Source organism: Gavialis gangeticus, unplaced genomic scaffold, assembly GCF_001723915.1.
Source record: "Gavialis gangeticus isolate Ggan-Ray unplaced genomic scaffold, GavGan_comp1, whole genome shotgun sequence".
Lineage (NCBI taxonomy): Eukaryota > Metazoa > Chordata > Crocodylia > Gavialidae > Gavialis > Gavialis gangeticus.
In genome coordinates, this window is record NW_017729018.1 from 8980599 (window position 1) to 8993455 (window position 12857).

At 45.7% G+C, this 12857-nt stretch overlaps 1 protein-coding gene across 1 annotated transcript in view; it reads left to right on the plus strand.

The window, feature by feature from the left end:
* Positions 1-5838: 5838 nt before the first annotated feature.
* Positions 5839-12857, plus strand: part of CHAF1A (chromatin assembly factor 1 subunit A) — a 23841-nt gene continuing 16822 nt past the window's right edge. Inside the window, exons 1-4 of the mRNA XM_019513407.1 lie at positions 5839-5956; positions 7063-7113; positions 7357-8189; positions 11418-11474. Of these exons, the coding sequence (XP_019368952.1) occupies positions 5950-5956; positions 7063-7113; positions 7357-8189; positions 11418-11474 (948 nt within the window). The 5' untranslated portion in view covers positions 5839-5949. The remainder of the gene's footprint in view (positions 5957-7062; positions 7114-7356; positions 8190-11417; positions 11475-12857) is intronic.

A 12857-nucleotide genomic window follows, 5' to 3' on the forward strand; every position in this document is an offset into this window, starting at 1 on the left:
CGCGCCCACGCAGCCGGAAGTGGGCGGGCCGCGGAGGGATCCCGCCCTGCCCCGCCCCTCCCGACAGAGGGAGCGAGGTCCGGCCGCCACTACAGAGACGTGAGAGAGAGCGCCGCTCTTTCGGTGGTACCACAGAGCGGCGCGCGGCAGCTAGAGAGGAGCCAGGCAAGGCACTGGCCCCCTGCGGAAGCGCCCGGAAGTGCAGTGCGGACTGGGGCTGGCACGTGGCTCCAGTCCCGGGTGTCCCCGCCTTGGGGCTCTTGGTCCTGGGAATAGCTTTACCTCCATCACTTATGAATGAGGTCTCGCTCCTAGGCCCAGCCGACAGCCTCTGTTTGCACCAGGCCCCCGGGGCCCTTGTGCCTTCTCTGTCATCATTATTGCTGCTGGTGCTCCTACTTCCATCAAGGCTTAATTTGATCCTCACCGCGCTTAGCATCACTTCCCATGAGCTAGCAACGCATGTGGGACGCGCTAGCGCACGTCAAGTGTCGTTCATGATTCCTCTAAGCGTACATCAAGTGTCGTTCATGATTTCTCTAAGGGATAAAAGCTGTGTGGGGATAGAGGGGTATAGGCTGTAGCCATGTTGGTGTACGGACATAGGCAGACAGCGTTCTTTGGGTAAATCTGATATTTTTTATTATATGGATAAAAGTTTTATAGGGGGGTAAAAAGCCATGCAGAGAGCACTTTGCAGTCCCCACAGATATAGATGCAGGTGTTAAGAGACTTCTCAGCTCCCAGGACTGGAAACAGACCAGTGTTTCTCAACCCACAACCCAAATTTGGGTTGCAAGAATATATGAAAGGGTCGGAAACAAACTTTAAAAATGTATTCTCCTTTAAAGGGGAAAAACGTGGGGAACCGTGGCTTTTCCCTTGCAGGCTGGCAGAGCTCCAGCTTGCGAGGGGCTGCTTGGGGCTTCCCCATTCTTCACATGGTGGGGTGGGGTAGCAGCTCAGGAGTAAGGGGCACCAGCACGGCCCCGGGGCTGTTTTCTACTTAAACTATTTACTAGATCAGGACTGGCCACTGATGTTTACAAAGGGGTCCTGGTACAAAAAAGGTTTACCACTGATAGACACCACTCCTCACTCATCTGCAAAGACTCTTACCCTTATGCACTCTCAGAAGTCATTTTTATTATCTCCACAGCCCTCACCTTACAAACATTTATGTGTGCGCTTAATTCCATTGCTAAGAATAACCCACCGATGGTTTGACAATAGTGAAGCTAAGCACATGGAAATACTGACATGCATTGAACATGCACATAAGTGCTTACAAGATTGAGAAATTATTACTTTAAAATGATCTGTTCCGGCTTGTCCAACACAATATAAACTTTTCCTGGGAGGTTTTTTTCTTTTCCATGTGCTATCCCAGCATTAGTTTGAGAGAGGGAGGACATCCAATATGTTCCAGGTTTTAATTTCATAAACCAAAATGTTCTGTTTGTTGAAGGCTTTTTGTAATACCAAATAGAGTAAGTTCTTAATTCTGACAACAGAACTAGACCAAAATCAGGAACAAAGAGGCCAGTGGCGTGCACAGCCTGCAGTGTTTGGACTGAAAAGTCTGTTTAGTGCTGGCACTCTCAGAGCTATTATTTTGATTGCAATAAAGACTGGTTATGTGCGTTTCATGTTTCACAATACATTCTAAGTTACTGGAAGAAAAAAGTTCTCTGCTCCCAGAAATATGCCTAAATTACAGCTGAGTAAGAAGCTAGTGATAACTGACAGCAACATTTTGTATATAGTTTTCTCTCTGGTGTGAATATGTTGCAACCTTGAAAAAAAAAATAGAATCATAGAATCACAGAACTGACAAGGACCTCAAGGCTCATCTCAGTCCAACCCCTGCATAGAAACACTGCCACAAAACTATCTTTCACAGACACAAGTACTCCTTCACCCCAACTTTTAACTCCTTTCCCCCCTGGCAATATGCCCTTGTGACAGATCCTGGAAGAAGATTTACAGTCCCTTTTTGTGTGTTTGGAGGTTGCTTTTTCCATGCATTTCTGTTATTACAATGATGTAAATTCAAGGAATTGAGGCCTCAGTGAATTATCATCTTACACTAACCCTGACCACTGAGACACTGACCTTAAAAAGGCCCCTTCCTGCTTGTGCTCACTCAGTTTCCTTAGCTTTCTGATATTCCCTGCCAGATAAAGAGAGAATGGCAGAAACTCAAATTCTGAGACAAGATAAAGTGAAAAAGGTTTCTTAAGACTTTAGGGACAGTGGGTGTCCCACAGAGCCAACACACCATTCAGAGATTCCTGTTTCATGCACCCACAGTCCAACTGACATTGGAAGAGCCTCCTTCCTCCTCCCCACAGCTACATGCATTCATTTTAACTAGCTGCCACTCAGTGTTGCACCTCCCATTCCTAAACTGTAGAGACAAAGGCTCCCTGCAAGCTCATCTAAATGAAACCACTATCCAGACTCAGGCTAGGACACAACTGAATATATGAAATGCCAGCCAGGATGAGACCCAACTAGCTCAGTGCTCTGTCTCCAACAGTGGCAAGGAACGGATGCTTCAGAGGAAGAGTATAAGAAATGGGTTGTGTGGAGAATCATACTCTCCCAGATACTCAAAGTCATACATCCTAAGCCTGAGTTCACACCCCTGGTTGTTGTAGTTAATAGCCCCATGGACCTATCCTCCATAAAAAACTGACCCTGATTACACTATTAGTCTTCACAAGGTCCTGTGGCAATGAGTTCCACAAGTTATTTATGTGCTGTGTAAATCAGCATTCCCTTTTGTTTGTTGTAAACCTGACATTGATCATTTTAAACTGAAAATAGTTTGGTGGCAGTGATGGATGCTCCTCTCCCATTAATGGACAGAGGGCAGACATCCATTCTCATCTTTCTCATCCCCTCTGTGCCATTTAGAAGGGCACACTAAATGAGCAGTGATAGGAAATAGTACCTTACTCTGGAGTCGTACAAGGTTCAGTTCTCACTCCGGTCCTTTTCAACAGCCACGTGCAGCAATGAGGTGAACTGGTCTGACCATACGAGCTTATCCTCCAGCAATATGTAGGTGTCACAGCTCTCCCTGTCCTTTATCACATATGACCACATCACTGCCACCATAGCCAAATGCCAAGAGCTTGACTGAAATCAGATCATGAATAAAGAGCAGTATTGCCACTGAATCCAGGTCCAACAGGTAACACTGCTGGGCAGATGAAAGCAAGTTGAAGCATTTATGGTTGTGCTGTAGTCTCATTCAGTTGAAGACACACACCCAAACTCAAGCAACTGAATATTCCTATGCTCTCCAAAACCTCTGTGAATAATGTTTCTGGACAGCTCCATCCCATCCTGGCAGATTATGAACTGGCCTTGGTTATACCAGATGTCAGCACCCCTCCAATGGACCACAGTGACGCAGTATACCTGGGCATAAAGACTTCAGCGGCTAGGAATCTCCAATGAATAGAAAATTCTGCAACGCACTTCTGCAGCACCACAGGCCACTATGAGTACATCCAGGGTGCCCTCTGTTCTGCGCAGTCGATTCCTTCAGAATTTTGAATCAAGTTCAAGGCTTCAGTTCTTATCTTCAAAGCACCCTGTGGTCTGGCCTCAGGATGTTTAAAAGACCACAGTGCTCTGGGAGGGAAAAAAAACAACACAGCTGAGAGCTATATTTCTCTGGCAAAGGAGACCTCTTTGCAAGAAAGATAGAGCGCATTTGTGCAAGCCACTGAACCTATTTCAAGACTGTGGAATGAAGAGTCCCAGAAAAAAGGACCCGCACTTCCTTCTTCTCGAAATGCAAGGCACATCTTTTGACCTCAACTTCTCTGACATCAGCACAGAGCAGCAATGCCGATCTATTTATTTTTTAAGAAGGTAGAAAAAGACCCCCAAAAACCAAACCAGAGTCCTTAAGAGTCAGCCAAAATAAGATGCACCAATGCACATACTTCTTCTGTGGGGGGGAAGTGAGAGAACATGTAGCACATGAGAAATGTCAGAGGCGTTATTCAATGTATTGCCGAGGGCGCTCAGATGTGACAGTGATGAGCACAACAGAAGAACCAGCACCGGCTCCTGGAATAGCCTTGCAACTGAAGCCGTGCAACAAGCACCTGCACCCTCAGCTCCTCCCAGCCCACACCAGCATTGTGTACATCAGCTGTGAAGCATAAGGCAGCATGTCTGAGAGTCCATGAGGGGGAGAGCAGAGACCCTGCCCCTGGTAGGATAATCACGTGTGGCACCTGCTACAGCAGTGGTTCTCAACATTTTTAGACCTAAGGCACTGTTCCTTAGACTCAAATACCCACTTGTTCGACACCCTCATTAGACTCAAGTCACCGCTTCTTTGACTCAAACTCCTCCCGTCTTAGACTCGAAGCATCCCTCAGACTCGAAGGCCGCCTCTTCAGACACAAGGAACCCCTCCTTAGACTCAAAGGCTGCCTCTTACAAGTCAAGGCACCCCTCATTAGACCCAAAGGTCCTTTGTTAGATTCAAGGCATCCTTGTTAGTCTCAAACGCCTCCCCATTAGACTCAAATCCCCGCTTCTTAGACTCGAGGCATCCCTCAGACTCCAAGGCCACCTCTTTAGACTCAGGGCCCCCTTCATTGGACTCAAAGGCTCCTTCATTAGATCTAAAGCCCCTCTCATTAGTTTCAAGACACCCCTCGTTAGACTAAAATATCCCCTTGTTAGACTCAAGGCACCCTTGTTAGACTCAAAAGGCCCCACATTGGACTCAAGGCACTCTTATTAGACTCAAGTCACCCCTCATTAGACCAAAAACTACTCATTAGACTCAAGCCACCCCTTGTTAGACTCAAGGCACTCATTAGACACAAATGCACCCTTGTTAGACTCAAAAGAGCCCCCATTAGACTCAAGGTTCCCTTTTTAGACTCAAAGGCTGCCTCTTTGGACTCAAGACACCCATCATTAGACCAAAGGCTACTCATTAGACTGAAGTCCCCCTCTTTAGACTCAAATCACCCTTGTTAGACACAAGGCATCCCTCGTTATATTGGAGGTCCCCCTGCTGGACTCAAAGCCCCCCTTTCTGACTGGGCAAACAACACAGTTTTCCCGTTGGAAAGCACGGCGCTCCCGTGTGACCACATTCCGCTCAGGCCGGGGCCACCCGGGGACTACACCTCCCAGGAGCCCCTGCGGCCGCGCCGCTCCTTCCCCCTCCCGCCGGGGCCGGGTGACGTGATCGAGGGGCCCGGAGCCGCTCCTTCATTGGCCGCCATTTCGCGGCGCCGACGCGCGCTGCCGGCTCCATGAGCGGGAGCCGGCGAGGGGGTTGAGCTTCCGGGGTTGGCCCCGCCCCTTCCACCCGGCGTTTCACCCCCGGGGCATGCAGGCGCATGCAACGGCTCCGTGGGCGGAGAAGCCTGGGCGTCTACCGCCGTGCAGCGAGGATTTGGAAGTGATGTGGCTAATTTGACCTGGAATATGAAAAAAATTACAAAAAATTATTGGGAAAAATGCCCTTTGCAAGCAGTGGGGCGCAAACCCCCTCCCTCGAGCAGGGGAGACTTATCGCAGGGCGCCTGCGCGCACTGGTATTGCACAAGCGAGGAGAGCCCCGAGCCCACCCCTTGCACCCCTCAGTCAATCACAGCGGCCGAGAGTCCTTGTGCCAGCCCCTTGCACCAATAGGCAGCAGCCTTCGCCTCCAGCCAATAGGAGCTTTGGGGGAGCTGTGTGGGGGCGAAAAGTTGTGCTGAAAGGAGCGGGTGGGGTTTGTTTTCCTCTCGCGAGGCTTCGCGGGATCCCGGGTCACGTGGGGGCTGCGGGCCAATCGGCGGCGCGGAGTCTGGTGCCGCTGAGGCTCCCGCCAAATACGAGCGGGAGAGGCGGGCGCGCCCCGGTCGCTGCGGCCGCGGGGGGGTCGGGCCTGAGGGAACGGGGCCGCTCCGCCGCATGGCAGGTACTGCCCGGGGCGCCGCGCTGGGACAGGGCCTCCGCGCTCGGCGTGTAAAGGAGCCAGTGGGGAGTGGGGATGGAGCTTCCTCAACGCCCGATTTGCCGCTCCGCTGCCTCCCTGCCCCTGCTCCCTGCCCCGGACCTCATCTCCCGCTCTGCTTTCTGCTTCCTGCCCCGTGCTCCCATGGCTGATCTTCTGCGCTGCTGCCTGGTCCTCGTCCCTTACTTCCCTGTCTGATCTGTTGCTCTGCTTTCTGCTCCTTTGCGTGCTCTGCTGCTCTGCCCCCTGTCCTGCGCTCTCTTGCCTGATTTGCTGCTCTGCTTTCTGCTCCGTGCCCCATGATCCCATCTGCTCTGTGCCTCCCCTGCTTACCTGCCTGATCTGCTGCTCTGCTCCCTGCCCTGTGCTTCCCTGCCTGATCTGCTGCTCTGGTTTTTGCTCCCCCGCCGTGCTGCTGCCTGTTCCATGTTCCTTACTTCCTTACCTGATCTGCTCTGCATGCTGCTCCCTTGCCTGATCTGCTCTGTGCTCCTGTGCTCCTCTTCTTGATCTGCTGCTCTGCTTTCTGCTCCCAGCCCCATTCTTCCCCTGCCCGATCTGGGGCTCCTCTTTCTGTTCCTGGGCTGCCTGTTGCCTCCCTGGTCTGAGGCACTTGTGACACGCGTGCTGCTGGTTGGCCCTTCCCGCTCTCCATTAACGAGAGCAGTGAAAACTTGCACCATGTTGACTCACCGGAGCGGATAGATGGATGGGTCTAGCACAAGATTTCGTTTGCTGAAGCTCGCTTCATCGGATGCTTTAGCCCAGGAAAGTGTGTGCTACATGCACGTCTGTCCTGGTTAGCGTAAAAGGTGCAGTTCTTCCCTGCCATCTACCTGACTACAGACTGACGCGGCTAACTGTGTCTCTTGTTTAATAGAAGTGTGATTAGGCTAAGGAAATCCTTTTTTTGTTTTTGTTTCTCTGTTTAGTAGGAAATGCTCATTTTGCATAATGTATCCAGTGATGACAGCACTAAGTATCAGTTTGTTAATATGTCTTAAATGCCTGTAGAAAATACAGTTAAATGTAACCGGGCAGCTGTTTATATCTGCTCTTTTGTCTTGCAGCTATGGAATGCAGAGACAAGCCAGTTGTTCCTACAAGAAAATTAGTGCAAGGTAAGCTTATGAAAGAAAGGTGATTTCCCCCCCCCCCACCTGTCCCCCAACAACTTGCTTTTTTAATGTCTCAGACCTAGTAAGGTTTGCTAAATGTATCATGCTTGAGTGCGTAACATATTCTTTGCTAGTCTGCACTAGGTTTTCTTGCTTTTTGAAGAACTCATTAAGTAACTTAATGGCTAATTTCCCTCTGCTGATTTTGTACGGCTTTACTTAAATAGTGAAATCTTACTGTTTCAGCTCGGTTGCCTTTCAAGCGTTTGAATCCAGTACCAAAGGAGAAGTATGATGCAGACTTGGAAGTCAAGAAAACTAAAAGCTCACAAAATGTCTTTGGACAAAATAACAACTCTTCTCTGGATACATCCCACACTTCCATGGACAATGTGGAGAATGACTGCCAGTTGGATCCAGAAATGCATTTTGCTCCAAAACTGGTTAATGGAAAGGGTCCATTAGATGACTTTATACAGAAAAGTACAAAGAGTAACACAAGTGAAACTGTACTTGTAATTGACTTGACAGAGGACACTGACCACAGACTAAGTGATGAAATTGACCACGGTAAATTAAATTTAGAAGCATCTTCATCTATAGAAACAGCTAATGGAATCTTAAAAAAAGATGCAGATGAGTTAAGTCCATTAAAACCCCTTCAGAATACCCGAGTGGATGCTTCAATGGACACCAGCTCGCCACGTGAAGCTACAGCAAATAAGGATGAAGACTTGACAGATGCAACCAAATCTTGTTCTCAGTTATCAAATACACCGTGTAATGATTTAGAAAATAAGAGAGCCAAGGAGAGTGAACTCAAGGGGATCATATTGGGGAGAAAGATGCCTGTTGTAGTCCTAGAGGATATCATGACTGCAAGGTCACCCCAACTTGCATCTCTAGAAGGAAGTATGATGTCAGAAAGTGAAACAATGGGATCTTCTTCTCCTGAACGAGACTCTGTACTTACCCTTTCCTCATTAAGCTCCCCCTCTTCTATCAGCTCACCTGAGGTGCATCCTGCCTTAGAGAACAAGAGCGATACTAGTCCCTTAGCTTCAACGCCTGTTCGGAAGGTTGGTCTCTTTGTTTTATTTGTGTGTAGCCAGCAAGATTTCTCATCTGCAACTAAAACTAATAATTTTTTCAATACCTTTGTTTCTAAAAAAAATATTGGCAAATGATATGATATAAAACTGATTAATCTTTTTGTGGGTGAAATTTGCAGCCAAGATATGATTGGCTCCTTGACCTTTTTTTAAGTGACATTTTTAGCTGAAGTGTTGGCCTTTTTTTTGTTTGTTTGTTTCTAAAAGTACTCATTAATATGCATAATGTAAATATATTAAGCAGTACATCCTGTTGTCATAGATTAGCTCTGTCATAAGATACCTGCCTTATGACTTACTATGTTAGGACAGAGTGTGGGAGAACAGTGTGTTATGTGATACTGTAGACTCTCATGTTCCTTTATGGGGATTGTATAAATTATTTCCAAGTTTACTCACAACGGTAAGGCTTTCAGCTTAAAAATGGGAATTCATTGGATGTTATCTTCTACAAGTACATACAAATATGTTCAAAAGTAATTTCTATATGCAAGCTGCTTGAGCCTCAGAGAATCTGATGAAGGTGAGCTCAGGCTTACAGAAACTTGTGTATCTCTGATTTATGTTAGTGTTATAAGGTGCATCTTTCCATTGTGTTCTGTCTGAGGGATAGACAACCACACAAATTGTAAGTGTTATTTTGATATATGACCAAGGTAGCTGTAAAATCCCTTATGCTGTAGGTGGCAGTGAGAGAGATGGGGTAGGTGAAAACCTTTACATAAGCCTCTTAAAATTAGTGTGCAAATCTCTCCTGCTGTCAGCCATCTTGTTAAAGTATACACCATCTGAGCACGGCCAATAGTTATCCCTTGCCTGACTCTTTTCCTAAAGCAGCAATACAAAGCTACTTGGGTCACGTGATACACTTGGCTATTTAGTACCATAAGTAGAATAAAATAGTAAATATACACCTAAGCTAATTCTAAACTTCTACTACAAGGTTTGTATAGATTTAATTTTAAGAACTCATTCATTTATTTTTTTAACTTATGACTTCTGTTCTAGTGCTAGATCCCTTGAAGCATCGTGCACTCTGGCGCTGCATTGAAAGGGAAGCTTTGGGTTTTTTGAGACTGCCATCTGTGCTTGTAAAACTGAAACAATTAATCAAATGGCTTGAACAGGATTCAGATGTGAATAGGCTTTTCTGGAACCTACCAACCGAGATGTAAAGTGGGAGTTTCTCCTGCATGAAGCACAAAGGCCTGATGCTTAAGACTCTGTTAAACTAGAACAGGCCTTGTAACTATGCTTTGGATCCTGCAACTCTTAGCACAAAAGCTGGACAAGCTGTGTGGTGTGCATATTCGCTCAGCTTTTACTGTCAGATTTCTTACAGAGGAAGAGTTTAGGGAGTTCAGGGTTGAAGAAAGATTACATAAGGAAGGGGCAGCCTAGTATAAATAGAATCTACTTTCTGAATGGGAGTGAAATTGTGGAGGGCAGTACAAAGGGGGATAAGAAGAATGATACGATGGAATTGAAAAACTCCATCATGCAGTATTGGCAAAAAATCCTATTGGGCTGTGAAATAATTGCCCAAGGCACATCACAGAAATTCCATTGCTTAATCATCTATGGGTTGGAGAAAGCACTCGGGTGTATTGAGAAAGCTATTCTGCATTGGTGGAGGTTTGCATTGTGTGACACAGTGGATCTCTTCCTTCTGTTAAATGGATGGTTTGTGCCATCGGTGAAGAAAGAAGAATTCATGGGTACAGTTCATAGTCTCAATCCTTGAATTGACAGCATGCTGCTCTCCAGTACTGAAACATGTCTGGTACACTTCAGATATGAAAGATGTAGTTCCACATTTTTCAAAGCAAGGTGGAATGTTGTATCATTGGCGTGTGAATTTAATGGCACCTCTTCAAGAGGGGAAAATGCAGCAAGTGTGTTGCTTCTGCCCTGGTTCCTTTAACAAGGTTTGACGTATAAAATGCTGTTTGTAGAACTAACACTCCTTGTGGCAAGACCTGCATCCTTTTGTACATCAAACAGAGTGTGTGTTAATGCTTGCTTGTACTGATTGAACATATGTCATGGAGCAGGCATCTGGAGTTCACTGAACTCTTCAAATGAGTAAAACTTACTTGTACTACTTGATCCATATTGAACCAGATCAACTGAGAAAATAGATTTGCCAAAGCTGCTGATAATGCATAAAAACACTACAAGCAAGCTAATAGTACCTTCAGTAAGATGAATTCCAGTCTTTGGTACTGTATTCCACATGTTGTATATAGACAGGGTTTTTTGGGCAGATGTGATGTCTTTTATCAGACCAACTAAATAGTTGGAAAAAATGTTCTTTGCAAGCTTTCAGGCACAAACCCCTTTACCCTTCTTCAGGCATAGGGAAAGTCAGGCATAGGGGGACACTTTTCCTATGCCTGAAGAAGAGCGCTTGTGCCCGAAAGCTTGCAAAGAACAGTTTTTCCAGCTATTTAGTCGGTCTGATAAAAGATCACATGTACCCATAGAACCTTGTCTGCTTATGTCCTTAGAGCAACACAGCTACAACCAACAGCCTAAAACATGTATGTGATTTTTCTACGTAGTCTGAAGAAGCCTATTTTGCAGGCTTCAGCCAGTAGCTGTTACAGGAACAAGAAAAAGGTCTGTAAAAAAACTTACGATGTACTGCTGTTGGTGGAAGGAGAGGAGCAAGAGGAACTGTCCTTCAGTTCTCAGACTCGTTCATGACATTCCTTTTATTTGGGTACTGAAGGTTCAACATCACAGTAAAAATCATGGTATGCTGCATCAAAACACTTGCAGTCTGTAGGAAGTGTTTTTGCTATGACTAGAATTCCCCTTGTTATGTATATGATCTGTAGTGGCTTTGACTCGTGCTTGCAAGCGCACACGTGTAAATACAAGCCTATCTTGTATTGCTAAATATACTATGGGGCAGAGTACTTTGCAGGAGTGTGTTCAAGTTAAAAGCCAGAGCTTAGTAATACATAATAGGAATTTTATAGCAAATTGAAGAAAAATAATGGGCAGTCTGCTCTGCTGGTTTAAGAACAGAGTTAGAGCATGACCCTGAATTGTAGGAATACTTGTGCCATCCACTTGCTGACACAAGCAAACTCTTTCATAAGCAAACTTTCATGGAATAACTGCTAATAATTTGGGTACAAATAATGATATATATAGTAAAAGATAATCTGTGCCTTCTTATTTCAGGTCTCTCAGAAATGTCACAGAAGTTCTGCGGAGAAGGAGAGGCTGAGATTGCAAAGAGTAAGGCATTTTCACTGACATAGAAAGTTTACCTGCTGTGCTTTTGCCTTCAATAGTAAGCAAAGCCCTTTGCATTTCCTTTTGGTCCACTTCTTAACATTTCTCTTCCTGGTTCTTTTTACCAATGAGAATTGGAAGAATTATGAAATAGTTAGAGGCTGCGTATTGACAACGGGGCATTTGTATGTCTGAGCACACGTTTCCTTGGATTCCAGGTGTAGCAACTTATGTGTTCAAAGCAGAGGAGTTATTTTTGGGGGCCTCTTTCATTCTACTAAGCACGCCAAGTTCTTGAAGATATTGCATAGGCCCTGCAGTTGAGAAAATAGCTCAAGTCTTTGGGATATTATTGGTGTTGTAACATTGCCGTAGGGGCATGGCAACCTAAACTGTCAAATTACTTGACATGAACTAACACACAAGTGCCTATGTTGGATAGGCATCTGGCTGAGGTCATCTGAGCCCAACACTCTTTCCTGCCTAGGCAGGGGGTCAAACTCTGACCTGTTGAGGTTCGTTCCGACCCTAGCATCTATGAATCTATGATACGTCATGGATAGCAATACTTCAAATTGCATAAGAAATAAACCAGTTGCATAGTGCAAATGGTATGGTGGGTGTTGTGTTCTTAAGTAAAAGGGTCTCCTTCAAACTGCTATTTAGATATCCAAGTGAGAGAGAGAAATTGTATACATGAAGTGGATTTTCTTATTGGGAATGGCTTTAAGAATAGCCGAGGCCCTTTTATGGACTGCATTCCAGGCTATTTCCCAGGAAATATTTTGAAAACTAACCTAATCCAACTCAGAAGGCAGTTTTTCTCCTGGCTATTTTTCCACACTTGAATGTTTATCAGCAAATATAATAACTGAAACATTCAGCAAAATAAAACACAAACATCCCTTTCAGTATCCTGAAAAGAATCAGAGCTTGGTCAACAAATGACTTCCCGTAATGGGGACAGGGGGAAACAGTCAGGAGAGAAGTTGTGCCTCATTACAGGGGCTGGTGATTCCCTTGAGAACCAGAATCAACGAATATTTGGGTTAGCCAGAGCCACCATTAACCAGAATGAAAGGTCCTCTGATGATGTCTTTGTGCTCTGAAATAACATGAGATGACACCATTGCAATATGCCAGCCACTCAATGCCAGACCCTGCGCTATGTTCTATTTGCATAAATGTGTGTACCTCTCTAACTAATGATGCATAATATCAGTTAAAACAACGCTTACTGAACTGTGTTTGGTAACTAGGATCAAGAACGTGCAGACAAACTGCAAAAGTTGCAAGCAGAAAGGGAGGAAAAAGGGAGGCTGAAAGAAGAGGCAAAAGCTGCAAAAGAACGGGCCAAAGAGGAGGCAAAGAAAAAGAAGGAGGAAG